The following is a 27,859-nucleotide window of genomic DNA, read 5'->3' on the forward strand; positions in this document are numbered from 1 at the left end:
TGGAAGATGAGTGCCTTTCAATCCAGTAGTACTTAAAAAGGTTGGAGAGGATACACCCTTTCATGATTCTCTTATTTCATTGTAAATTCTGCTCTAAAATACTTACAGTGGAATAAGAGATTTATGAAGTTCATATATGAATTAGACTGATGAAAAATTTGTAATTTACAAAATAATAGTAGAAGTTACCGGCTTAGGGAGTTTTATCATGGAAGACTGAGCATACAACTTTACTTAGAATCTTTGAAATATTTTATAAGATGAAGTGTTGGTGGGTGGTGGAAAAGTTTGTGTAGGGACTCGGGGTCAGTACTCATTTGTCATATGCTCTGACTGATCATATAATTCAGATCCCTAACTGCTGTGTAAAGATTGTACATTTATTTTATAGACTAAGTGGTTAAGATCTGTGGTTCAGAAGGTTGGTACTTTAAACTTACTATCTAATGTAGGTAATTAGTATACTCTTGGGAAAACTTGATTTATATAGCCAGAGGAGGGAACACTGTTTATACACGTTTTTGTTGATCTTGACCTTGATCACGTCTAGACTTATAAGGCATTTGGATTTATTTGGCTTCAAACAAACAATATCAAGTTAGAAATTATAAGAAAAGCTGCCTTCACTCGTACGAGCTTTCTTCATACTGGCCTGCTTCATTGCTTTGTGGTTTGTTTCTTTTTGTTTGTATTGATATATTTTTGGTTCCTATAAAGTGAGTCTGGCTTTTTTATTTTTTGTATATTGTACTTTATAAATAACATGGTTGTAAATGTTTGCTTTTTATTCATGTATACCCCAATTGACTATCTATGTTTTGGATTGTCAAGGCAAATTTATTAAAAGGTGAGGCATAATTTTTGTTCCCAGAGAGTTTTGAAACATTTGGTGCCTTGGGGCAAAACTAGTCAAATGGTCTTTGTTCTTAGAATAGCTGAATTTGAGGGATTAGTTGTTTATCTGTTTAAGTGGATTTGTAGAAGATCATAATGTAATTGGAGAGCAAATTTTAGAGACCACATTTTGATCATGCTTCCCTTTTGTTGTCAGTATAAGTTACAGGACCTCTTCGATCTCAATTTAAGTTTAGAACTTTTACAGGACTTCTCATTTCTCTTCAAGTCTTTAGGTCTCTGATAACTCTTCTACAATTTTGCCTCGTCTGTTTTCCTCACTGCTTCCAGCCGGAGAATTTTTACCATATATACCGCAGTAAGCTCTAGGATTTCTTGAATCTAAAAATGAGGAAGTGAGGCAAAAAGCCAATTAATAAGTTAGGAGAAACTCTTCCTCTCAATATATACTGTAGTGGTCTTAGTGAAATTAGAACTTATTAAATTGGTTTCTTATTTCTAAGAATAATATGGCCCATTTTTATGCATCAAACTCTTAAAGAAGGTTATGGTTTTATTTTTTAAAATGTATTTTATAAATCCTAACAGCTCTTCTTTTCTGGAAGTTACTACTGGGACTTAAAATGTATACTACCATTGTGTGTTTAAAGTATTGTATAAAATCAACAGGACTTTGAAGAGCTATCAAAAGACTGCTTAAGGAATATTAGTATGGAATCTTCTTAAGAGACATTATGTTTATTTTTTTTTAAATATTTTAATAATATATAAAATAGCTTCTGTCTCCAAAGGATTCATTCTTAGCAGATAGTAGGTGCCCAATTTTTTGTTCAATTTAAAGCTTTTGTTAAGTGAACACATTTACATCTCCGATATTCAGGGTGATCAGGGACTGTTCCTTGTCACGTGTGAGAATAAATGTTAAATACATGTATTCTGTGAGATTTACTTTTTAATGTTGAATATAGAATTATTTTTACTTTGTGATAAAATTATTTTTTGTGTTGACTGGCAAAATAACAAGACAGATACTATTTGAGATATTGCTGTGTAAATGTTATTCAGTTTGTAGGCTGGGTTTAAAATTGGAGTGGCTTATTATCTCTTTTTTACTGCCTCTTTTATAATAATGTTGGGAGTAGCCTCATTTTTTTCCTTAATATATTTTTTTAACATCTTCATTGGGGTATAATTGCTTTACAATGGTGTGTTAGTTTCTGCTTTATAACAAAGTGAATCAGTTATACATATACATATGTTCCCATATCTCTTCCCTCTTGCGTCTCCCTCCCTCCCACCCTCCCTATCCCACCCTTTTTCCTTAATATTGAACGAAAAAATATTTTTGTATTACCTAAAAATTTATTTAATATGGAAGAGCAATATTTGTGGTTGAAAATTGTTTTTAGTGCACTAAAGTTTTGAAGTAGACAGTATTTAATGGTAACAGTCTTGCCATTGCAATTTAAGGATGAGTATTTTGTAAAGAGGTAGGAGTTGACCAAAAGAAATTGTTTTCTGTTATTGTGAGCACTTATGATGAGTGCCACAGTAAAAATCAAATGGTAGTGACTCAGGCTAGGTTAATTAGATCTTACTTGTATCTTTAAGAATATGAGAGGTTTTTATTAACCATTGGTAACCAGAACGCTTTTTACTTAAATCAGAATCAAGAAGATAGTTTTATATTTTACTTGATATGTATTTTTGCTTGATATCAGTTCAGTTCTTGTGGATAGCTTATAAATCAAATTTTATTTTAAATTGTGTAGGAAAGCCATGTTAGTATTGTTAGGTAAATTTTATACCTTTGTTGAAAATCTCATTTGGTTATTTATCAAAACTATTTAAGCTTTTAGGGACGTTGGACATTTTCCATGCAACAGGTCAGTCACAGATGTCTTCTTTGGTGTGTTGCATGAAGATGCCATCAAAACAGACATTGTGCTTTTTAATGAGTAAATAATTTATAATTTAATGAGTAAATAATTACTTGTCAATCATTTTAAATTAAAATACCTATTTTTGCGTTTTAAAACTATCTCAAATGTGAAATCTGGGTTTAAGGAAGGACCTATATACAGGTCAACATGAGATACAAAATGATAAGTACAGCTTTCTTTATACAACTGGAGAAGAGATAATTTTCTACTAACTCTTAGATGATCGAGCAGTTTAGAGCTAATCCAAACGTATAAACATTCTTGGTCCTGAGGTTTATTATTGAGAAAGATAATATTGAGTAATCACACCTGTGTTATAACCAACACGGGTGCACCATTTAAGGTCTGAGCCTGTGGCAGAAGCTAAGTAATATAACAGTGGGATTGAGTTAGTTTTGGTTTGTGGTATTTATAAGATAATTTCAAGTTCACATAATTATGTTATCTAACATTTTATCTGAGACCAGAAAATTAAAAACTTTTTAAAATCTTTTTTGAGTTTTATTTTCAAAAAGTACTTAAAACATTTTTATTTAAAGACTTTAACAAAATTTTCCATGATAAATTAATTTAAACTAAATAAGTTTAAACTTTAGAGCTATATGTTTTCCATTTTTCTCACCGTTTGGTGTAAGAATTAGGTAAAGCCTAGTGTCAAAATGGTTTTTGGCAAAAAGTGAGGAATGTGGTGGAAATTAACCATTATCACTTAAGATACTGTCCGGAAAACACAGGTTTGTTTTTTCAAAAGTTCACATATCAGGAGACTATCTGTGAGAAAGATAAGCCCTTCTAATACTTTTTCTTATATCACAGACTAATAATGAGGTCATAGTTTCTATTTTTGATTTTACAGAGAGACCTCTTGCATTCCTCTTATTTTGTGTGTCATTTAAAGAAAGACAAGTTTCAGGAATTTGAAAACCCATTTCATCTTTAATCATGTGGCAAAAGATGATTAAACATTTTTTAAAAATTAATTCATTTACTTGTTTTTGGTGCGTTGGGTCTTCTTTGTTATGTGTGGGCTTTCTCTACTCTCCATTGCTGTGTGTGCACTTCTCATTGTGGTGGCTTCTCTTGTTGTGGAGCACGGGCTGTAGGTGTACGTGGGCTCAGTAGTTGTGGCTCGTGGGTTCTAGAGCACAGGCTCAGTAGTTGGGGCAAATGGGCTTAGTTGCTACGCAGCATGTGGGATCTTCCTGGACCAGGGATGGAACCTGTGTACCCTGCTTTGGCAGGCGAATTCTTAACCCTGCCCCACCAGGGGAGTCTCAAGATGGGAAGATACTTTGGTAGCCATAAATTGATGGCCGGGCAGTAGGGTCTGCGGTTGGTCTGATACATAGTAATTCTTCTTGAGAAAGTAAGATTGTTCCTTTTGGAATTATTTGCTTTTCTCTTTAAATGAAGCTGCATAATTGGTTGAATTTGACACAGCTTTATTACATTTTAGCATTAAACCCCTACCTAAACACTATTTTTGAGGCACAGACAAAAGACTAATTTGAGTAGCTGCTGTTTCCCTTGCACCATTTGTTTCTATTTCTCAAAAGCCTACTGTTTTAGGATTTGTTTGGATGCAAGGAACAGAAATCAGCTCCAAGTAGCTAAAGTAAAAGATTTGTTATAAGGCTGTAGGGAAATCTCACAGAACTTATTTGAAAAAGTACAGTTGGGCCTTACAGGAATTGGCAAGGTGTCAGAGAACCAGTATTCTCCATCTTGATCCCTCTAATTAGCTGTGACTGGTTAAGGAGATGGTAGTGGGGTGAGTATTTAAGGTATGAGTGTGTGTGTGTGTGGGGGGGAGTAGTTTCCTTGTATGGAGAGCAAAAGAAAAACACCTCTAATTCATCTGAAAATAATTGCCTTTTTCCCATAGATACTCAGATATACCTTGGAGGGCCTCTAAAACTAAATAATTAATATCAAATGATGATCCTATTTTTTAGCTTAAAAATGCAAATATGGTATATATATATATATATAAAAATATATATGAATGTTGACCAGTGTTTCCAAAAAAACGGTTTTTTTTTAGGTGTTAATTTTTTATTTTGTAATAATTTCAAACTTCCAGACAAGTTTCATGAATGGTATAAACTTGCCTTATATCCTTCACCCAGATCCCCTGATTTTTAACATTTTGTCACTACATACTGTTCTCTCTGTACGTATAAAAAAAAAATTCTGAACCATTTGAGAGTATATTGCATACATCATGCCCTCTTAGAGCCCTTAATACTTAAGTATGCATTTCCTAAGAACAAGCATCTTTTCTTAGGTAACCAGAGTGGTTAAATTCAGGAAATATAGCATGCGTGTAATACTTTTCTCTAGATTATTGTCCATATTCCATTTTCATCGGTTGTCCCAATTATGCCCTTTATTAGTATATTTTTCTGGTACAGTAGCTAATCCAGGATCGTAGATTGCATTTAGTTCTTAGGTCTCTTTAGTTTCCTGTAGTCTGAAAGAGAGTTCCTCAGTCTTTTGTCATAACATTGGTAGGCTAGATATTTATTCAGTTCCTCTCAATTTGGGTTTGTCTAAGTTTTCTTCATAATTAAATTCAGATTTTACACTTTGGGCTGGAACACTAGATAAGTAATATGTGTTTTTCTCTCATCTGGAGGCACTTGATGTTTGCCCACTACCAGTATGTTCGTTTTGATTGCTTGGTAAAGGTATTGAGGAGTTTCTCCATTGTATAGTTACTGTTTCTCATTTTGCCATTATTAAGTAATTTGTGGGGAGATATTTTGAAATTGTGTAAATATCCTGTTCCTCATGAGACTTTCCTCTCTTAGATTTAGTGTCTATTGATGATTCTTACCTGAATAAGTTTTTACTATGGTAACTGCACATTTACCAAGGTTTTTAGCAGCGGTTTGTTTCTGGGTAATTGGTATTGTGGGAGTTTCTTTTTCCATTTTGGTTTTTCTGTAACGCATATAGGTTGCTTTTGTAATCACAACAAATAAATGAATTTTAAGGAAGAAAAGTGTAGATAATTTAGATAGTATCAATAGTATTCCTGCACGGTTTTCCACACAAATGGGATTTAAAATAGTTTCTTGAATCTAGCCTAATTTGAAATTCAGAACACAGAAATTAAGTACTTAGATTGTTAAAAAAATTTTTAAATGATGTAGTTCCAATTCCTCATTCAGTTTTTAGAATTATTGCTAAATGAGCCTTTAACAGTTGTTTAGGTTTATGATTTGTTACTAATGCCAGTTTGATTTCTAACACAAGGCTAAAAATACATATTTTAATTGTGGTGCTATTTCCCTTCTTCCATTAAAAAAATTCTTTAAGTAATTTTTTTAAAGTTAAAATATTTTTTCCTGAAATCATTGAGACAGGTTCTTTTTTCCCATATACACAAGTCAATGCTTTTTAAAAAGGGGTTGGTAAGCTGGTAATACAGCAGAGCATCAAACATCTATAACCCTTAGGTCAAAGCAGTGTATGATTTTTGGAACCTTGTAATGAAAGAAATACATACTCATTGTAAAGAAGTTCAGAAGAACAAGAAAGGGACAAGAAACAAAACACATATTCAGACTTTAATTACATTGTGATGACACTTTTATCAATTTGGCATATTTCCTTTCATTGATAGCAAAATATTGGTAGTGAATTTGGATGATAATTTGAATGTTATACTGATTCGGGTCCTGGGTAACATATTGAATGAAAATTATTAATTTAATTTCTTGGGAAATTTTCAGAGGGACTGGTAGAAGAAAAGTGTTGTGAATACTTAGAGAGTGGAGATTTTATTCTGTAAAACTTAAATTCCCTTCTGAGAAAAATTAAGATGATCATATTTGAGAATAGTGAGGATTAACAAGATGATACAGTGGATTTGTAGCATTCTACAGGTGCTTTGTTGACTTAAAACTCATTTGAATCAACTGTATCCAACTGTATCTTAAGAGAAGGAAAGTTCAATTTGTAGCATTACCAAATCTTAGCCCGTTGTTTTAAAAAAGTATAGAGGGAAAGGTGCAAAAACAAGTCCCATGATGAATTAGAGGATTTTCTTTTAGGCCCAGACCCCCAATCTGGACATGTAAAGTAGCACCCTATTGACTAAAGTTAAGAAACTAGAGTTATAATTGACTTGTGAGATCTTTTGTTTAAATATTCTTATTGTGGCCCAGGGACCACATGTATCATTTACATGGAGTGCTTATTAAAATGAACATTCTTGGGCCCCATTCCAGACCTACATAATCACATCTGGAGGGGCCTTGAATTTGCATTTGAGTACTAGTCTCAGCTGATTTTTACACTATTTTAGCTCTTTTATATTACAGGTAGACTCAGCCCCAGGGAGGTTAAATAATTTTCCCAAGATCATATTAGATTATGGTTGATCAAGAATTAAAATTTAGATCCTGATGCTTGGTGCTTTATATACTTTTCCATGCTGAAACCATGCTGACTCTTCTCTTGAGAAGCCAGGCTTCTGGATTCTCTAAATGAGGAAATACTGGTCTTTGTGCAGTGTCATGTGTCAGACTCTATATTTTGTGCTTTTCTGTATCCCAATTCAAGATGATCTCTTGGTTTCTAGAAGAGTCTTGGATTGGAATTATAGCAGTACCAATTGGGATCAAGTTGTGGTGAGTCTTGAATGCCAGGATAAAAGCGTGGCTTTTATGGAAGAGCCACTGAAAAATTACCCTTGGGGAGTGATATATTAGGACATGCTTATTTACTCCTTAAAATTGTTAAGATTATGAAGGTAATTAATATATGCTTATTAAAAGAACTCAGTACTTCTTTAGAGGCAGTATTGCAGAGGGGTGAAGAGTAGAAACTCTCGAACCACGCTGCTTTAATTTGACTGCATTCAAACTAAGTTGTACTTCTATGTGACCTTGGGCAAGTTACTTACCTGTGCCTTAGGTTCTTGATCTGCAAAATGAACATAATAATAGAGCCTATCTTATAGAGTCTTTTTTATTAATTGGAATATAGTTGATATAGAGTTGTTTTGAAATTCTATGAGTTAATACGTATAAAATCTTGGTAAGCTCTATAAGTTATTGCTGCTATAGTTGTTTCAGGAAAAAAGTGAGTCTCTGACTCCCATCCTTAGCTTCTCTCTTATGCTGAGGTGATGACTGTTTCTAATTTCTGTATTTTTCTTTTGGTGTTTTATGTAGATGCTGTAGAAGTTTCTTTAACCTTCATTTAACTAACCTTCAGGATTAATATTCCTTCTGTAAAAACTACGGATGCCCATTACATGTTGAATGATGTAAATAAACTACTCTGTGCTGCTGCCACTAGTTGAGTTGAATGTTCACAATAGTCATGTTTGTTCCCAAATTGGCTAATCCCATTGTACTTGTCTCGTGTTTATATTAGTTAGGTATTACATAAAACAGAGATAAGTGAATGTGAAGAGAGAGTTGTTTAAATGAAAACTAAGTTAAATGCTTTGGAAAACTTGATAAAGGCAAATTAATTGCTGAAGAAAATTGTCAAGTTAGGTATTGGTAAGGCAACTAAAAGATTATGGGGGGGCTTCCCTGGTGGCGCAGTGGTCGAGAGTCCGCCTGCCAATGCAGGGGACACCGGTTCGTGCCCCGGTCCGGGAAGATCCCACGTGTCGCGAAGCGGCTGGGCCCGTGAGCCATGGCCGCTGAGCCTGCACGTCCGGAGCCTGTGCTCCGCAACGGGAGAGGCCACAACAGTGAGAGGCCCGCGTACCGCAAAAAAAAAAAAAGATTATGGGGAAAAATAAGAAAAAATCCAGAAGGAAGTCTACATTCACACGGCTGCACAAGTGTCTAGGTGATTTCTTACCTTGGAATAATCTAAAACCAAAAACCATAGGTAATACATTATAGATATGGTTTCTACAAGAACGAGAACCCAGAATACGAATTAGGGGAGCCATATTCAAAAAATATTTCGGCTTGACACCAAAATATTGATGAATGATATTATAAATTAAAAATACAGTCTTTATAATAATATATATTTATATATAATTTTTTCGTGATTCTCCATGTTAAATGACTGACTTTGATGAACTCAAACTTCTAGTCCCTATTTTTTGTATATAAATCCTGATTTCAATGTTTAATCCAAAACAGGATGGATCTTAACTGCATTCTGTAACTTTCTTTTTTCATTTAGTATCTTGTAGATTTAAAAATGTTCTTTCAAAATTAGACTCAGGTTTGTCCAATGGGGTTTATATGACCCTACCTAGATGAAATGACAGATTTCATTTGTCTCTAGAATTTAACAGATACATTGATATGTTAAGATCCAATAGCCTTTGTTATCTTGTGAGATTTAAATTGTACTCTTCTTTAGGACCTTTCTAACTCTGATAGTATTATATATTAGATTCATTTAGTGGCAGATAGTTGAATGCCCTCTATGTGGAAGCATCGTGGTAGCTACTAATTTTGGCTTGCTGATCTTGCACATATTTCCTAAGGGAAATAGCTGATGATTGTGTTGTCCAATATACCTGGGATCAGTTTGTTTCATTTTCAAATTTCAGCCTGTAATTGTTTGGTATGTTGTAACCTAGTTGCTCTATGTTAGTAGTAACTTTTTAGTTATACATTAATGTAGTAACTGCATGATTTTTTAATTTCGTGTTAAAACTGGCAGATTTTATGGATGTGGTGTGGTTGTGCCAAAACACGAAAGTTCTTTTGTTGTGTATTTACTTTGAGAGTATCTGAGAAGCTGTGATATTTATCATTTAAATTTAATCTAGAGTCATGGTGGAGATTTCGGAAGACATTCTGCTGGTATAGCCTAAACTATCACTTAGAAGAAGTTTCAGTTTTATGCTTCTTATAGATTGAAGTAAGTTGTTCATTATGGATTTGGGCAAAAGTATTTCTAATTCGGTCCCTGATTTCACACAGCAACTTCCTTCTTCATGTTCAAATGACTTTTACAAGAGTGGCTGGTCAGCTCAGTACATGTGGATTATTTTTCATTTAATCTCTTCACATAAAGGTCTTTACAATGAAGTTTGAAAGTGAAAGTGGGTGCAGCCTGTCTTATAGCAAATATACTGGCCACTATAGAACTCGTTGTATCTACCAACTTCATTCTTGACATTTTATTTTTTTCTTTATTGTAAAATTTCTCAGTGATTATATGCCTCTAAAAGCTTTTCTAATAGAGACTTAGATCTGTTAGTGCCATAATTCATTTTTGAGTAAGATGCATAGACTTTTTCTCTAAGTTTCAACTCTCTAGTAGTAATACACCAGTCCTCCATTTCTAGGTTTTGGTTTTTGTTTTTATATTAACATATGAAGAGGGGGAAGCTGATCTTTGAATACTGTAAGCCCTGGGATCAAAGGGCTGGGAAAAATTCCATAAAAGTAAACGGTTTAAACATGGAAAGTATTTTTCCTTTTTTTATTCATTTTGGTCTCTTGCTGACTTTGTAGGTTGTTAGATACTTAGAAATTAAAGTACTCTTATTTTAGACTTAAGATTTGATAGTAAATTTTTAAATGTATTTATTTATTTATTATTTATTTATTTTTTGGCTGTGTTGTGTCTTTGTTGCTGCGCATGGACTTTCTCCAGTTGCGCCGAGTGGGGGCTACTCTTTGTTGCGGTGCGTGGGCTTCCCATTGCAGTGGCTTCGCTTGTTGTGGAGCACGGGCTCTAGGTGTACGGGCTTCAGTAGTTGTGGCTCGCGGGCTCTAGAACGCAGGCTCAGTAGTTGTGGCACATTGGCTTAGTTACTCTGCAGCACGTGGGATCTTCCCGGGCCAGGGCTTGAACCCATGTCCCCTTCATTGGCAGGTGGATTCTTAACCACTGCGCCACCAGGGAAGCCCAAAAGTAAATATTTTAAACAGATATATTCTTTAACCATTTGTTCTTTCACGTGTTCTTTCACCATTTGTATGTCCTTGGTAGCCAACGATATTTTGGCTGGAATTGATTAAATTATCTTCGGATTGGAAAATATAAACTTCATAGCTTTAATTCTAAGAGGCACAACACTGACATCCATAAATGAGTATCTACAGTGTATTTACATATCTTATTTTCTCTGCACAGCAACTCTGCAGGTAGATCTTTTACCCATTTTTCTTGAGAAGCCTAGAGAGACTGAGGGTCACATAGCTAAAGAGTGACTGATCAAGAATTTTAATTCAAGTCATTTGAAAATCATCATAGCTTTCCACTGATCCTTAAAAAGGACTAGTTCTTGGCAAGGTAATGAGAATACACAAATTTCTAATCCAAGGCAGTTACTTAAGAAAACTATTCTAAGATACCCTTGATTATATTAGATTGTCATAGCTCATTTGAGGTGTCTTAAGAGCAACTTAATTTTCTCCCATCCTGAGGGTTGTCTTTTTGCCTTGTTTATGGTTTCCTTTGCTGTGCAAAAGCTTTTAAGTTTCATTAGGTCCCATTTGTTTATTTTTGGTTTTGTTTTCATTACTCTAGAAGGAAGGGCAGCTTAATTTTGTTCACTGCTCATTCCCCAGCACTTAGAACAGTATCTAGGGAATAGTATATGTGCAATAAGTATGTTAAATGAATGAATTTGAATTCATTATATTTTGAAAGAATAGTTGCCATAGTCTGGGGGGAGAAATGCTTAACACTCAAGATTTCTTCCATTGTTTGGAGACAAAGTACTCAGAACTTGATAGTGATAAGCTGGAAGAGTTGTTGATTGTTGGAAATTATTCAGATGATGAAGCTCGTGGTGGGGGCCACAGAAATTGAGGAAGAGTGAATCTGAAACACTGGGGAGGCACAGAAGACTGGGTGAGCAAATGTAATAGACTAGAGAAAAGAACGATTAAAAAGAGCACTGGGAGAAAAGGGTACTAATAAAAAATGGAATGGAAGAAGATGTGTGAAAAAGATTCAGTTTGATTTTTGTAGTGATGGCAGGTATTTGAATAGATACATATCTTGTAGATGGCTAGGAATAGGAAATCAGGAATTAATGGTTATATCCAAGATTCGTGGAGACTAATAATGGGGAGGATTGAGCCTTAAAGGACAACCAGATTTTAGAGTAATAAGGGAGAAGGAAGCAATTAAAAAAAGGTTCCAAAAGGAAATCAGTCACTAACATTCTTTAATGGCAGATTTTTTTGTTTTGTTTTTAAGGTATGTTCACGTTCATCTAAAAGGAGAGGAGAGGATTAAATGTGTTAAAGAAAGTGTGGTTTAAGCAAGAATAACTTAGGTGGTATCTTAGCCACTATGTTGCAAGCTTTGAGAGCTAATATATAAATATTTCAGTTCTTGCTATAGAGTGAAGTAGATGATCTATTTGTGGAAGCTGTATATCTAACATTTGTTTCCAAAAAGTGTGTCAAAATATAAACCAGTGGTTAAAAAAATGTAACTAATATATTCTTTGGGAAGTTAAGAAGGGAAGAGATTAGTGTATAAGAGGCCTTATAGCTGTAACAGTTTTTTGAGTTAATGTAGTCAAATTTCTGTTTGCAGATAAGGAAACAGTGCTCAGGAGGTTGATCTGCTGGAGATCTCAAAGCTAGTTTTGTGGCAGAGATGTCAAAGTTGGGAAGTTGAGGCTTCAAGGAAGTGCTGGTACTTGAACAATCCTCGAAGGTTTAATAAGATTTTTATTTATAGAGTGGGATGGATATAAAAAGAGGAAAATGACTTTTGAAAACTTGAAGGAGAATGAACAAGGATATGCCAACAATCACAAAAAGACTGACATAATCAGTGGATTTATATATTGGGATATTAGTATGGAACAGGGTAACCTGATAATGCCAAGATTAGGAATCTGTTATTACTGTGAGCTATTATGCTTTTTTTTTTTTTTTTTCTTTTTTTTTTGCAGTACGCGGGCCTCTCACTGTTGTGGCCTCTCCCATTGCGGAGCACAGGCTCCGGACGCGCAGGCTCAACGGCCATGGCTTACAGGCCCAGCCACTCAGCGGCATGTGGGATCTTCCCGGACCGGGCCACGAACCCGTGTCCCCTGCTTTGTCAGGCGGACTCTCAACCACTGTGCCACCAGGGAAGCCTGCTATTATGCTTTTTTGAAGAGGGCAAAATTAGGAAACTAGTGGGCTTTGAAGTATATTCAGTGTTTCAGCAAGTGTTCTAAAATAGAGCACTGGAGCAAATGTCTTTCTTCTTCTTTTTTTTTTTTAAGACATCCAGGCCACATCCCAGACGTACTTAATCAGAATCTCTAGGGTGAGGCCTATGAATCTGTTATTTTCAGCCCCTAACCCCAGGTATATTAAAAGTGGCATTTTGTGGATCTATGTTTGAGAACCACTGGTTTAAAGGTCAAGTCAGAATAGGGCAAGAGACTACTTAGAAACTTATTCTGGTAGCCTAGGTCTGAGGTAAGAAAATGTAGACAGTAGGATCAGAAAGATTTGTTTAAATCCTATTAATTAATTAGATTTGATGCACATTGTTTTTCTATAGGGAAATGAGAGGATTCAAGGTTCAGACTAAAAGATAGTGATAGAAGGAATACTTAGTTCATCCTGAAGAGTGAGGACATTATTTTGCTTGAGATTAGAATCAAGAATGAGAGAATAAAATTATTGCCAAGTTTGTTTCAGTCAAAAAGTATGCCCTTTCCTGGTGACATACTTATTTGAAGGCTAAAAAGGCAAGGATGAACCAGCTTGATTGTATAGGTTGAGTGACTAAAAGATAAATGCAGGATTTTTATTGTTGATTTTGTTTGATTTTTAACTACAATGTTTTAACACTACTTTTTGGAAGACTGTGTTTTTGTTTGTTTGTTTTTGTTTTTTGCTTTTGGACAAGAGAATTCACCAGTGCGATAAGGTTTTTATGTCACATGTTGAGTCAGTAAGTATTTTCTTTTAGCCAATGATTTTCAAACTATTCTCCAGGAATTCTTAGGTTTTTAATGGAACTTAACTGGTAGGTGGGAGGATGTTCAGGTAGGGACATTCCCTTGCCACCTTCTTTAACTGCAGACATAGCAAATAATGAAGTAAAAAAGCAAATAATGGGCCTACTGTGCCCATTAGCAAATATCATTAATCACTGGGGCCACCTCCCGTTTGTATCTGGCTGTAGCCTCCTTAACACAACATTTAAAGTTGACACTAGCAATCACTGGGAAAAGCATAGGAGATTAAAACGTTTTTTAAATCCTAGAATAAAAATAGATGATTAGATTTTTGTGTAAGATTTTATTTGTAGGAAAGTTTCTATCAATAGTCAAAGTTTGAAGGCCACAATTTTAATGTCACTTTTAAAAGTTTTAATTTTGAGGCAATTGTAAGAAATAAATAGAGAGAAATTCTGTATCCTTTCCCTGGTTTCCCTCAGTGGTAACATCTTGCAAAACTGTAGCACAATATGACCACAATATTGACATTGATTCAGTTCACCCATTATGTTCAGATTTCCCCAGGTTTACTTGTGTGTGTGTTGTGTGTATATAGTTCTTTTCATTTTTATCATATGTAGGTTCGTATCTCCACCACCACAGTTAAGATACAGAACAGTTCCATCACCACAAGGATCCCTGGTGTTGCACTCTTACTACCACACTATTCTCTGTTTCTATAATTTGTCATTCAAGAATGTTAGATAAATGAAATTATACAGTGTGTGTGACATTTTTGAGATTGGCTTTGTTTCACTCAGTACAGTTTCCTTGAGATTCATCCAAGGTGTTGCATGTATCTGTAGTTCATTCCTTTATAATGCTAAGTAGTGTTCCACTTAATGTTATTTTCTCACTTAGTAGCTACCCCATAGAACATGCAGCTTCAGACTTTTCCTTTTAAATCTACAGAACATATTGTCTCTCATTTTCTTTTGTTAACTTCCCTGACTGTTTTCTTTTATTATCTCAGTTCCCAACTCTGTTAGGACTGTTGGGAGCACAGTTTAAAAATTGCTCATGTAGACAGCAATTTTGTTTGTTTTTTTTTAACTAAAGGAAGGTTTAGAACCCACTGAAGTTATGTGGTGTTATGCTTTACAGTACTCATTACTTTTGTACATAAAAGTAAGATTTTAAGGAATTGGGAAGGTGAAATTCTTAAATTTGAAGATTCTTTTTCTTCTGTGTTTGTGTATCAAGCAGTACATTCTACGACATATAGTCGTGGGCCACATGGCAAGTAGAAAGTGGGAATAGGTAACTGTTTAGAATGAAATCACTTTTGTTACTTACATAGTCGGGTATGAACAAAGACTGAACTCATTCTAAAAATAGTTTGTGTGTGTAGGAAACAGAAATTGTACATTTGCACCCGGAGACTAACCAGTTACCAATCACTGAATTGCTTCAAAGGCTGCATTTTATTAGATTTTACACCAGAGGTTAGTGACCTCCAACACTTTAGGGAATGATGAATACTGTTTTAAAATAATGACGTGGTACATTAAAAAACTGGTTAGTATTGAAATTAATTATTTTAATTCAAGGTTGTTTTGGGGTGGTAATGGAGGAGTGTACCAGTACTTTGACAGGTTGAAGAATTGGTGTTCAGCATAGCTTCCCCAAACCCTGTTAGAGTGGTACCCCATTATTTGATGCCAAACAGTTCAGAATATCATATTCACCATCAACATTTCTCATCATTATGGTACATTTGTTAAATTCTATGAATCAACATTGGCACATCATTATCAACCAAAATTTACACTAAGCCTCACTCTTTGTATTCATTTTTTTTTAAGGTTGTACTTCTTGATACTTTATTTTGATTACAATATCAAATCTCTAGTGAGCTGAAGATAAGGTGAACTGGGTTGCAAGGTAAGCCAGTGTGAAGTAATGCCAAATACTGGCTGATTTGGGAAAATGCTTCGTTCTTAACTGTATAGGGGTGGTTTAGTGCTTGTTGGGTAATATCATGAGGGTTGGCATTGGCTTATTCTTTAAAGAATTTACTCTTACTAGAGCCAATCTTGTTTTGACAAAAATTCTGTAAAAAGGATTTCAAGGGCCTGATGCCCTAGTTATTTTAACCATTACTTTGTTTTTATTTTAAGAAAATAATCGAAACAGTATGTTTAGAGTTTATAATAAAGAGGTTTGGCTGTTGGCCTTTTTTTTTTTTTCCCTTCTTCTTTTTTTGGCCATACCACACAGCATGCGGAATCTTAGTTCCCCCACCTGGGATCAAAGCCGGGCCCCCTGCAGTGGAAGCGTGGAGTCTTAGTGGATGGACTGCCAGGGAAGTCCCTGGCTGTTGCCTTTTTAAGTGAAGCTACTTCTGTCACATTCTCTGATTTGCAGTCCAACACAGAAGCATCCTTTCTCCTTTACTGACAAGAATGGATTCTAGAATAGATCAGAAATTCTTAATAGTTTACTTGACTTTTACAAGTATAATAGCTGAGAATTGTTCTCCAGTACTTTTTTTTTCTTTTCTGTTACAGTTTATTACAGAATATTCAATATAGTTCCCTGTGCTATACAGTAGGATCTTGTTGTTTATCTATTTTATATATAGTAGTTGGTGTCTGCTAATCCCAAACTCCTAATTTATTCCTCCCCAGCCCCCTTTCCCTTTGGTAACCATAAATTTGTTTTTTATGTCTGTGAGTCTGTTTCTGTTTTGTAAATAAGTTCATTTGTATCATGTTTTAGATTCCAGTGATGTCATAAGTGATACCATATGGTCCAATACTCATCTTTTTAAGGACTTTTCCTAAATATTTAATTCCCAGAAATGTTATCTGGTTATCATAGCTAATACTTAACTGAGTGGCACACAGATTCCTTGAAACAATTCAGAAATATGTTTTATGATTATTCCTATTTACAGATGAGGAACTAAGGCTTCAAGAGAATAAGTAACCGTTATTAATAGGTGGCAGAGTGTTAAAACTGAAGCATTGCTATTTTGATATTGAATTTAGTACTAGTGGTTGGAATTGTACTAAAATATGATATGGTGAAACTGTGGAACTCTCGTGTAGAGCCAGAAACTGTGTGTTTTGAACATTGAATTTCATATATAGGTTTCCATTTTTCATGTAGGTCCATCAACATTAATCTTGACTACCAGAAGAAAGATTTTTTTAAATAGAGAGTTTATTTGCTATAAAAGATTATAGTGGGCTTCCCTGGTGGCACAGTGGTTGAGAGTCCGCCTGCCGATGCAGGGGACACAGGTTCGTGCCCCGGTCTGGGAAGATCCCACATGCCGTGGAGCAGCTGGGCCCGTGAACCATGGCCGCTGAGCCTGCGCGTCCGGAGCCCGTGCTCCACAATGGGAGAGGCCACAACAGTGAGAGGCCCAAGTACCGAAAAAAAGAAAAAAAAAAAAGAAAAAAAAAAAAGATTATAGTGTAAGTTGAATTGGTGAAATTCTTTATCTCTAGGAATGAAATGGTTATCAAAGGGATACTCAAGTTAAAATTCAACTGGTTAGGGCTTCCCTGGTGGCGCAGTGGTTGAGAGTCCGCCTGCCGATGCAGGGGACACGGGTTCTTGCCCCGGTCCGGGAAGATCCGGAGCGGCTGGGCCCGTGAGCCATGGCCGCTGAGCCTGCGCGTCTGGAGCCTCTGCTCCCCAGCGGGAGAGGCCACAACAGTGAGAGGCTCGCGTACCACAAAAAAAAAAAAAAAAAAATTCAACTGGTTAGATAGGTGGTCTTTGCTTAACAAATAGTTCTATATAAGGAATTGAGTATACTTATGTCTACATTAGTAATCTCAAATTTGGAGCCTGGTTCCCTTAACTTTTGGGTTGCTTTCAATTCACTAGCAAGGCATCTGTTTGTTCCTGAAAAATGATAGGGAATTTAAATATTTTTATCCTTTGAGTATGTGCTTTGCACTGTCCCTGAAATATTTTAAATGCAAATTTTAGACTTTGAGCCCATGCATCATTACTTACTTTGTAGTGTTTTAATGCATTGCTGTGGAATGCATGTAGGTTTATTAAGTAGATTAGGTTTCGGGGAGGAGCAAAGTAGGTTTTGTTACTGTTGTTTCATTTAGTGTGCCAGAGTGAATGCAGTCCATATGTTCTGCAGTGAAACAGTTATGTAGTTATTTAATTTGTCCTCTTTTTGAGAGAGGCAGTTGTCAGTTTTTCCCCCTTAACTGTAAATTCTGGATTTTATTTTATTTATTTTACCAGCCATCTGGCAAATTTTAATTTCAGGGAAACTACTGTGTAGGTTCTGGAATCAGACTGTTAGGGTTCAAAACTTGATTCTTCTATTTATTAGCTATGGGACTTTGGAAAAGTTTAACTTCTCTGCCTTATCTGTAAAATGGGGTAATAAATGTACCTATGCCATAGGCTCATTGTGAGGATTAAACATTGTAAGCAGTATTTATCATCATTATTATTATAACCTCTATTTGGGGACGTTTGAGTATCAGGTAAGTGCTTATAGAGCACTGGCTAATACTAACATTAACCCAGTTAGAGAAATACATAATTCATTCTATTATTCTTTTTAGAATCTGATATTTATCTGTCATTTTGATTATCAGGACTAATCTGTTAATGTACTTGTGATTGTAAAATTTAAACTGTAAGATCATCAGCCTAACCTGCCTCCATTTATAGTTGAAACCCAGAATAGTGAAATGAGTTGACCAAAGTTTCATAGGTAGTAACTTGGTAATAGATTTTGGTAACTAGTATCCTTTTTTGTTATACCTTAGTCAACAGCTATAAGTAAAATTAAAATTATAAATGATTAATGAGGGCAGTTTAATTTCTGATTTATAAGAAAATCTCAGTTATGTGGTACCTCACAACTTCTTTCAAGTTTCTTTGTTTCATTTCTATTAGTAATTCAGCCCCAGATTCACCTGCTTATTCTCTTGTTATATGTCCAAAATGTAAACATGGATTTAATATTAAATATTTATTGAGCTCTTTGTAAGGTGTTTATTAAGGATTGAAAGGTAATAATAAATGACCCTTTCCTCAAAGAGATTATGTTAAATTGGGTTGGGCCCTTTATTTGTAATTTTAGAAAAAAAATTTTCCTCATATTTTCATCTTTTTTGCCTTTTGGGTATCATATTTATCTTTTCAGTGGTATTTTTTTGTTTTTTGAACTTCTTAATGTGGTCTTAAAAGCAGCCTCAGTTTTCCAGTTCTTCTGATAAACTGTTTTCTAATTTAATTGCTTTTCCTTCTTGCCTTTTATTTCATTTTTCCTACTCTAGGGTTTTGTTTGGTTTTGTTTTGGTATCAATGCCTCTGCTAAATCTGTGGGGTTGTTTTGTTTGTTTTCTTTTTTGTTTGTTTTGTATTTTTTGTTTTTTTGTGTGTTTTTTTGGCCGTGCCACGAGGCTTGTGGGATCTTAGTTCCCTGACTAGGGATTGAACCCACACCTCAGCAGTGAAGGTGCGGAGTCCTAATCACTGAACCACCAGGGAATTCCCCTAAATTTGTTTTTAATATCGTTTTTTCCCAGTTTCTTTCCAGTTTGATTTGGTATTTAGCATTGTTTCCTTTACTTGTGTTTACATTCATTTGTATAAAAGAGTGAAGAATAAGTTTATTTTTTTAAGAATCAGCTGCTGTCTTTATTTGAGTCCCTTTGACTTTAGGTTCCACGTTAGACAGAAGTATCAATACCTATAATTTTATGCCATTTATAAACAGCTCAATACTCCTGTGTTCACTTGGTTTCTAGGTCTGTTCTGGATAGCAGGTTTTGTGAAGACATTTATTCTTTCTTGGACCTCAGATTTACCAGACATCTCATGGTATTTCCTTTTATATTATTTCTTTAATGGCTGCCATTTATTCTCAATGTATTTTGTATATATTTTACTTGCCAGTTGTATAACCAGTTTTTTGTTCACATGTAAGATATGAGAGCTTTGTGGTAGTTGTTTGTATTGTGTTGAATTGTTTTTCTCTAGTTATACCTATGTTATAAGCTCACATCTTTTCTGTTTACTACATTGTCTTTCCCTTTCTTTTTTTCTTATTTTTAAAGACCCTAATAAATTTATGCTTTAAGTATCAGCTGGATTTTTAAACAGTGTGAGTTTTCTGGCTATGGAGTTTTTGATATTAATGAATATAGTGAAATATTTGCCACTTTATGGTCTCAATAGATATGACCTCTTGCCTTCTTACCTCTTGTGAGTAAATTTGTGAGATCATCTTGTTTGCTGAATCAAACTCAGAGTCTGTGGTTCTGTTACAGATGCGATGATGAGTTGTTATCCTGGGGATGAGCTTCTGTGATTCTAGATGAGAGATGCATTTCTGGAAAAGGTGTCATGTGGTTGTTTTTATAGCGCGTAATTGTATAGGTTGACAACTCATTTGGTTAATGAGGCCAGAACTGCAGTTTCATCCTGGGTGCTCTAATTCATTCACCAGTTCTTTGTAGAGTGCCTTTTATGTTCTACGCACTGTGCAGGATTTGAGAGACAGGCAGTAATCACAAAAATATAAGCCATTGTCTGAAATAAGCTTATGGCAAGCTCTTCACTGCTATTTAAAAACAGCTGAAATATAGTGTTTATTGAGGACTGTATATTTATATAAAGATGGGGACACTATTAAATACGTATTCAAATAAATTGTTTTAGGTTGGAAATATTACTCAGTTACCTAAAAGAATACATAATCATTTGACTTCTGCTTTCTAGTTTCTGCCTCTGGTTTTAAGAAAAAACATACAACTAAATATTTAACAACATATACCTAAAATATAAGATTTCCTATGAGTCTAATGTTAAGATAAGCTGAGCTGAAGAAAACTTCTACCAACTAGATGGTACCAACAGGAGGAGAATTTTTTTTTAAATTTTAATTATCTGTTCTTAGGTCCAAGTTTTCAGTATTTTAAAGAAATACAGAATAATATAACATTTGATTTATATGTTGCTTGTATGTTGTCACTTAGAATCTAATTTCATAATTTTATAGCTTTGTGCAGGTTAATAAATATAGCTTTTTGTAGTAAAAAAAAGTATAGTAAAATATACTTTTTTTAGTAATTCTAAAACAGTCGCAGGTGCAGAAAAGGAGGTAGGGCAGTTTTTCCTTTTTCTTACCCTGCTTTAATTGTTTTTAGAGAATGATTTTTTTTTTTTAAGAGGATGATTTTAATTTGGTGAAAACTGTAAAATCGTAGCAAATAGAGAACCATAATTACATACTTTATTTTCAAAAACTATTAGAAGATTCTCTTTAAATGAGAGCTAAAGAGTTTTTTTATCCACACAGTTTTTTGGTTATGAAATAAGAGCAACTCTTCTTATGTGACTACCGCTTATTGATTGCTAAATATGCATAATGCAGTGTATGAAATGCTTTACAGTCATTATTTCATTTTCTTCACAGAAATCGTAGGCGGATATATATCCATTTTATAAACAAGGAACCTGAGGCTTCGAGTGGTTAAATAACTTGCCTAGCTGACACATCTGCTGTTAGAGAGTTAGAGATAGGCTCCAATGCTCATGTTTTTCACTTTTAAGTGCAATTGCCTGTTATTGTATATTTTTGTTATAACTTGAAATCTAGTAGCTCTCCCCCAGTTATTCATGGTTTAAAAGTAAAGGCTCGTTTTCTTGGAGAATTCAAACCACTGTTACCTCGTTATTTCCATATTTTGGTAATTTTTTCCCATAAGATATGAGCTCGCAGTCTGCATCATCTGTGAAATAGGAATTAACCTGAGTAGATATTCTCAAGCTTACTTGTAAAAATTAAAAGTAAATACAAGAATTGCTATTTGAAGAAACACTTCTCTTCAGTATTTCAGGTATAACCTGAGAGGGACAGTGTTGACTGTTTCTCTTGTTTATATGGTTATCTCTATCTGCTTTGTTCCGAGTTGTACTGTATCATTGCTGAAAATATTTCGAGTAGATATTTCACATATAGTACATATAGCAGGTGTTAGTGAATTTAGATTAGAAGAATTGATATGGAAGCTGAATATGTTTTTGTTACTATGGTAAGTTTGTTTAAAAATAAGTATTCAAGTATATGACAAGAATATTTAAAAATATTCAAGTATATTTCTCTTCTAATTGTCTGTGCTAGGGATCATTAACTCATGGGAGAAAACTGGAGAAATAAACTCCCTCCATATACATGTATTTATGTAGTATGGAAAATGACAACCAGTATAAAACAATTGACTTTATTACAAATAAAATAGATTTTTTAAAAAATATATAAACAATAGAGTAGAATTGGTTCAAATTCTGGTTTTATCTCTTAAACTGAGCAACTTTGGTTATGTTATTTAACCTTAGTTGCTTTTGAATTCCTCGGTGATAAAATGGAGATCCCTATCTCAGAGTTGTGAGGATTAAATAGACCATCCATGTAAAAGCTTAGTCCACAGTAAGTCTCAATATTTGTTAGTTTATTGTTAAAGCATTTACTGAACCAAGAAGACTTAATTTTGGATAGTGCTATAAGAAATTCTGTTTTATCTTTCAAAATGAATAATATTTGTTGGTTCCTCACTAAGCAGTATGCCTTAGTAATCATTCTTTTGGCATCCTAAATTCATTCCCTAAGGAAGATTATGATTCAGAAACTTTTCTTTTGATCATAATTTCATAACTTAATTCCAGAAAAATAAAATAGAGACCCCTTGAGCAAATTCCAATTGGTATTGATATTTCAATAAAGAATGCTTTCTTCATGTATTTTACTTACCTTTGTTATAGGTTGACTGTTGCTGGGAATATGAAGATGATTCTTAACTTTTGGTTCCCTTTTCTTTTAAATAGGGTTTGTGGATGCACTTAGATGTTTGCAATGAGCACTGTGGCTGGCATGCCCCAGTGTTTTGGATACCAATGCATAGGACTCCATAGTAATCGAATTTACCAGAGGCGAACGTCATGAGCATAGTGATCCCATTGGGGGTTGATACAGCAGAAACGTCATACTTGGAAATGGCTGCAGGCTCAGAGTAAGTATTTAAATTAAAGGTATTTTGGATAGGGAAGGGCAAAATATTTCATGTAATTATTTTAGCACAACCAAGCAGTGCTTGATTTGCATTTATATTTTTTCTCATTTTAGACTCTTGGCTAAAATAAAATGTCAGAAGTTTAAAGGCAAAAATTCCTTTAACTAAAATTACTTTGTAAATAACTTTTGAGCCAAAATGCTCTATCTTTTTCGGATTTTTTTTGTCTTTTCCATTTGCTAATTGTTGACATCAAGAGTCAAGGTAGCAGGTTATTGTTTTTTTAAATTGTAAGACCTTTCATGTTTATATTGGAAAATTAATTTGGTTTTAAATTTGAATCTTTAAAAAATTGTAATATCCATTTAAACACAGTAATTACTTCATTTTTTTTAAAGTTGAGTTGAAAAATAAAATTCAGGCCATTTTTTAAATAAGAAAAAGGGAGTATTTCCTTCTAGTTGTGTACTTTGCCACTTTTTGCTTTTATGGGAGCCATTTCTGAGGGATTCAGTGAAAGGTTCTTCCTCGCCTCTAACTCTTTGGTCTTGGCAGTTGTGTGGATAGATTTCATTTTATTTTGATCTTGAAAGACCACTACATTAGCACTAAGTTATTGCTGTGAAAATTGATTGTTTTTGGAAATTGCAAGGGGTTCATGTGACAGTGTTGGAATCTAAAGGATGGAAAGATGCATACGTTTGCTCTCGGATTCAATATGTAGTTGTATTGTGCTAAATGGGACGCTCATTGACCAGAAAGCTGAATTCAAGTTAAAAAAAATAAAAACAAATTTATTTATTTTTGAGCTCCTAAAACTGGTATGTAGAGAGGACAAAAATTGCAGTTAATATTCTCCTTTTGCTGGCATTTCAAATGGTCTAGAAGTGTTTTCACCACTCCTGCTTCTGCCATTGAGAAAGACTCAGGGATGCTCTCTAGTATTCCTATAATATGCTACATAGTCCATTTAATTATATGATTATTAAAATACAGTTTTTAAAAGCCATTTTTTTACACTATGCGTTAAGTTATTTTTGTTGTAAAGTAATAGATTCCCAAACATGGCACTCTTATGACAGTTGATTGACATTCATTCTGCCCAGGTAGTGACACTACTCAGGAAGGAAAGAACCTGGAAGCAGGGCTTGACAGGCAAGAGGTTCCCAGGCTAAAGTACTAGTTTTTCTTAATGTATAGCATCTGATAGATGCAAATCTATATCTGATGATAGTTATAGGCATTTATTGGTAATAATCAAAGATTCTTTGCTTCCTAAAAATATTCACCTTGACAGTCTTTTTTTAAATTGGCCTCTTAAGCACTGAATACAAGATATAGTTTATGAAATATTATTTATATACCTGATAGGAATTAGTCCAGTATACAATGTGAGATACGCCTTTGCCTTGTTTGCATGTTTAGTATGTGTACTGTAAGGCAATTCACAAACAGAATGAAAGCTGCATATTAATTATACAGTTAAAAGAGAATGAATAATATATTGAAAGAGGGCAGTGTAGGGGATTGCTTTCTGCCTATGTTCTTTATTAAATGCATTTATAGAGCATGTATGGAAAAAGTATGATTTACATTGTGGGGCCAAATCTTTCGTAATACAAATGTGGCCATTTTTATTGTGAGAAAATGATCAATTTGTAGGTAATTACAGAATGACTTTTTTTTTTTTTTTTTTTTTTTTTGCGGTACGCGGGCCTCTCACTGTTGTGGCCTCTCCTGTTGCGGAGCACAGGCTCCGGACGCGCGGGCTTAGCGGCCCTGGCTCACGGGCCCAGCCGCTCAGCGGCATGTGGGATCTTCCCAGACCGGGGCACGAACCCGTGTCCCCTGCATCGGCAGGCGGACTCTCCACCACTGCGCCACCAGGGAAGCCCCAGAATGACTATTTTTTAAAGAACATTTCTGTTTTAGGAAATTAGTTTTTTTCTATTCCACATACAAGTATATGTCCTTTGGGCATAGTATCCTCTACTCAGTGGACACAGAAAGGATAGCTGGTACCAGTTTCTATTATGCGACAACTATCAGAATTTTTGTGTTTTAATTTTCAAACTTAAAAACTTTTCTCTCTATCTATATATAAATATATAAAGCCTGGAAGCTTAAAAAGATCCTTGAATCATATCACCCTACCACCCATTCCCACAGATAAAGCTTTTGGAACTGTTTCCGTAAGAAATGTTGATGTAATTAACAAGTTGCTTCCTTTTTATTTCAAATACATAATCAGAAGATACTATAGTTGGTTGATGCAGGATCCTGTGAAGCTATATAATTATTTCAAAATGTTTTTTAAAAAGAGAGAGAATTACATTTTATTACACTCATGTGGCTATATAATGTTATTAATTATATGTTATATTTTTTTAAATATTGTACTGCTAAATTATAATATATCACTAATAAACTAATATAAAGTTTAGGAGGTACTTGATGATTGCTAATTGAGTGAATTAGTGTACTAGACCAAATTTATACTCACTTCTAAAGCTGTAAAGGGGAATTTATTTGATCACTTAATGTTCATCAAGTCTGAGTTCATCTAGATAGAGTTCATGCTATCTGTAGCATTTTATAGATAGGAAATTGAAGGTCTGGTTCAGGATCTATGAAGAATGGGTTTGCTAAGCTCTAGTCTGGTATTTTCATACTCAGTAACGTTTGCTCTTGGGTTATTGTGTCTCTAAAGTAAGACTCTTCGAGTCCAGCTTCTTTGTTACATATTTCTTTTCCTCTCATTACTAAGTTTTAAAAAATCTTGGGTTTGTTTTACCTTTCCTGCAGAGTTAGGGATCTTGTATTTTGCTTTTTTCTGTTCCTGCCAAGAGTTGGTTTTACACATCCAGTGCCTCTCAGTTCAAACTAGCCGCATTTCAGATGTTCAGTAGCACATGTCTAGAGGCTGCTGTATTGGATAGAGAAGTTCTAGACCAAATAACAAAGTATAGGCTCTCAGAAGAGAAAAGAACAATGAAGCCTAGGCTAGTTATAAAAATTCTAACTGAGATCATAATGATCTGTTTCTTTCTGAATAAGAAAGGTAAGGATGTAAGTATGAGGTGTAGATATTATTTTTAAATTATAGGTGAGGAAACTGAAGTCACAGAGCAGTTAAGTGGCAGAGGCAGAACTTATTGATGTGTTGATTTTAGGCTTATTTCTATTATAGCTCCTTTTCTAATACTGTTACAAAAAGTGATTTATATAACAACTGATTTATTTTGATATATGGTTCATGTAAGTAGTAGCTTTAGTTTTAGGAGTAATAAATTCAGTATAATATATGACTGCATGTAACAAAGGTATTCTCATCAGGTCTCTGCTCAAAGATAAGAAATATGAAAGAAAACCTAGACTCCATTACCACTAGATAGATAGGAAAGTGAGCCAGAGTTTGGCCATTTATTAGAATTGTGTGTTTTTTATCCTAATTGGTAGAAATTGACCTGTTGCTTCTTACCTATTTTACGTCTGATATTCCATCTGAATTACTAAATTGGTTAAAGAAGCGAAGATGAGAAACCCTTCTGGAGCTGGGAAGTGGGAAGAGGTATAAATGGGGAGTGTTAAATGTATTCTTGCCTAGCCTTTTTAAAAAAGAAGAGCCAAATTACTTTTTCCTCTCAGAGACTGGGAACATGATTGCTAACATTGTATTCCTTTTAACATTATTATTACTACCAAATGTTCCGTTAGAAGTCTTTATAATGAGCTTTTATATAATTATGTGTATTTTTGGATGAGGTAGACAAATTAGTAAATGTGACATATCTAAGTTATAGGTGAATTATTTTGAAGGAGGGCTTTTAGTACTATGCCTGGCAATACAGTAAATGCCTCTTTGTTGACTTGAGAGTACTAAAGAGAGATATCTGGGTTTTCAGTTTTGTTTTGCCACTAACATAATTATGGTAGACTTACTTATGGTAGACTTAAGCCACTTAATTATGGTAGGCTTTTGTGTCTTCATTTGAAAAACAGGATTTGGATTGAAGTATTAATGTGACTCTTTTTGACTCCAAATTTCTGAGATTCAGTACATTTTTACTATCTATATTTTGCTTATCGTATTTGATACTAGTTATTTCAGTGTCACTAGAGCCACCTGCTGACAGAATTGATTAATTTGTTGAAGTGTTTGGTTGCTTTTAGTCTGAATTTCTGTAATTGAAGATACTAAAATGTTTTGTGTATAATGAAATGTTTTCAATAGCTTTTTACGTGTTCATGTTCCACTAGTACTTAACATTTCTGCTTATGATTTCTTTACACTTAATCTACTATCAAGAAGCTAATACTTTCTGCTGCTCTTAAAGTGTTGATTTGCTTATCCTAATTTGGAAGTGCTTTCATTTAAATGTGATTTTGTTTTAATATTCAAAAGCCTATTTTAAAGTACTGTCTTAGCATCGTTTAGAACGGTTCTTAGAATGACGTTGAATTTCTCATTTGCTTTATACGTAATAATAAACACATTTTTTCTCTAATTTTTTTCCCCACTTGTGATACTGATTACAGAGCTCACTGCGTTCATAGAGTTGTCTGTAATGTAGTGTGTAATACCTCTTCATAACCCCAGCAAAAAGTTGGGCAGGTATTATTCCCATTTTGCAAAAGAAATGCAGCTCAAGGAGATAACAGACTTAATTAAGGCCATAGTTAATAAAAAAGGCCATAGTTAATAAAAAATAAGAGAGTTAAACCCAAGGCTGCTTGGCTCCAGATCCATTTTGCCACATAGATCCAAAGAGCTAAGTTTTCTTAACAGATGAGTTAAATGAAGTAAAATGCCACATGTGATAAACTGAGGGCAATTGTCACACCAAACCTCTCCATTTAAAAACATTTCTTGTATACTATTGTAGTTTGTGTAATTTTAATGTATCTTTAAAAAGTAATAAGTTATAACAAGAACGATAGACATGTTTTGATCACAGATCTGAAGGAGCATACTTGAGAACTCATGGAGATCTTTCACATTCATTACTGTAACAATTAGGGAGCTAGTCTATCCATGTGCAGTTACTGATACCCAAGTGTCCATTATTGAATGTTTTAAACATTAAAAGGAAAATTAGAGGTTTCACCTAAAACAGTGGTATAAGCGTCTCATTAAAATC

The 27,859-nt window shown here is 34.3% G+C and overlaps 1 protein-coding gene across 3 annotated transcripts in view; it reads left to right on the forward strand.

Annotated features, from left to right (window-relative positions):
* The window catches only part of KMT2E (lysine methyltransferase 2E (inactive)), a 99,027-nt gene that overhangs the window by 2,537 nt on the left and 68,631 nt on the right, over positions 1-27,859 (forward strand). For 2 of the 3 annotated variants that reach the window (XM_060157247.1, XM_060157249.1), the window contains exons 2-3: positions 19,455-19,527; positions 22,534-22,718. In XM_060157247.1, the coding sequence (XP_060013230.1) occupies positions 22,648-22,718 (71 nt within the window). In that variant the 5' untranslated portion in view covers positions 19,455-19,527; positions 22,534-22,647. The remainder of the gene's footprint in view (positions 1-19,454; positions 19,528-22,533; positions 22,719-27,859) is intronic. The other variant, XM_060157248.1, reaches the window with a different exon arrangement.

This window comes from Lagenorhynchus albirostris, chromosome 8, assembly GCF_949774975.1.
Source record: "Lagenorhynchus albirostris chromosome 8, mLagAlb1.1, whole genome shotgun sequence".
Taxonomy (NCBI): domain Eukaryota; kingdom Metazoa; phylum Chordata; class Mammalia; order Artiodactyla; family Delphinidae; genus Lagenorhynchus; species Lagenorhynchus albirostris.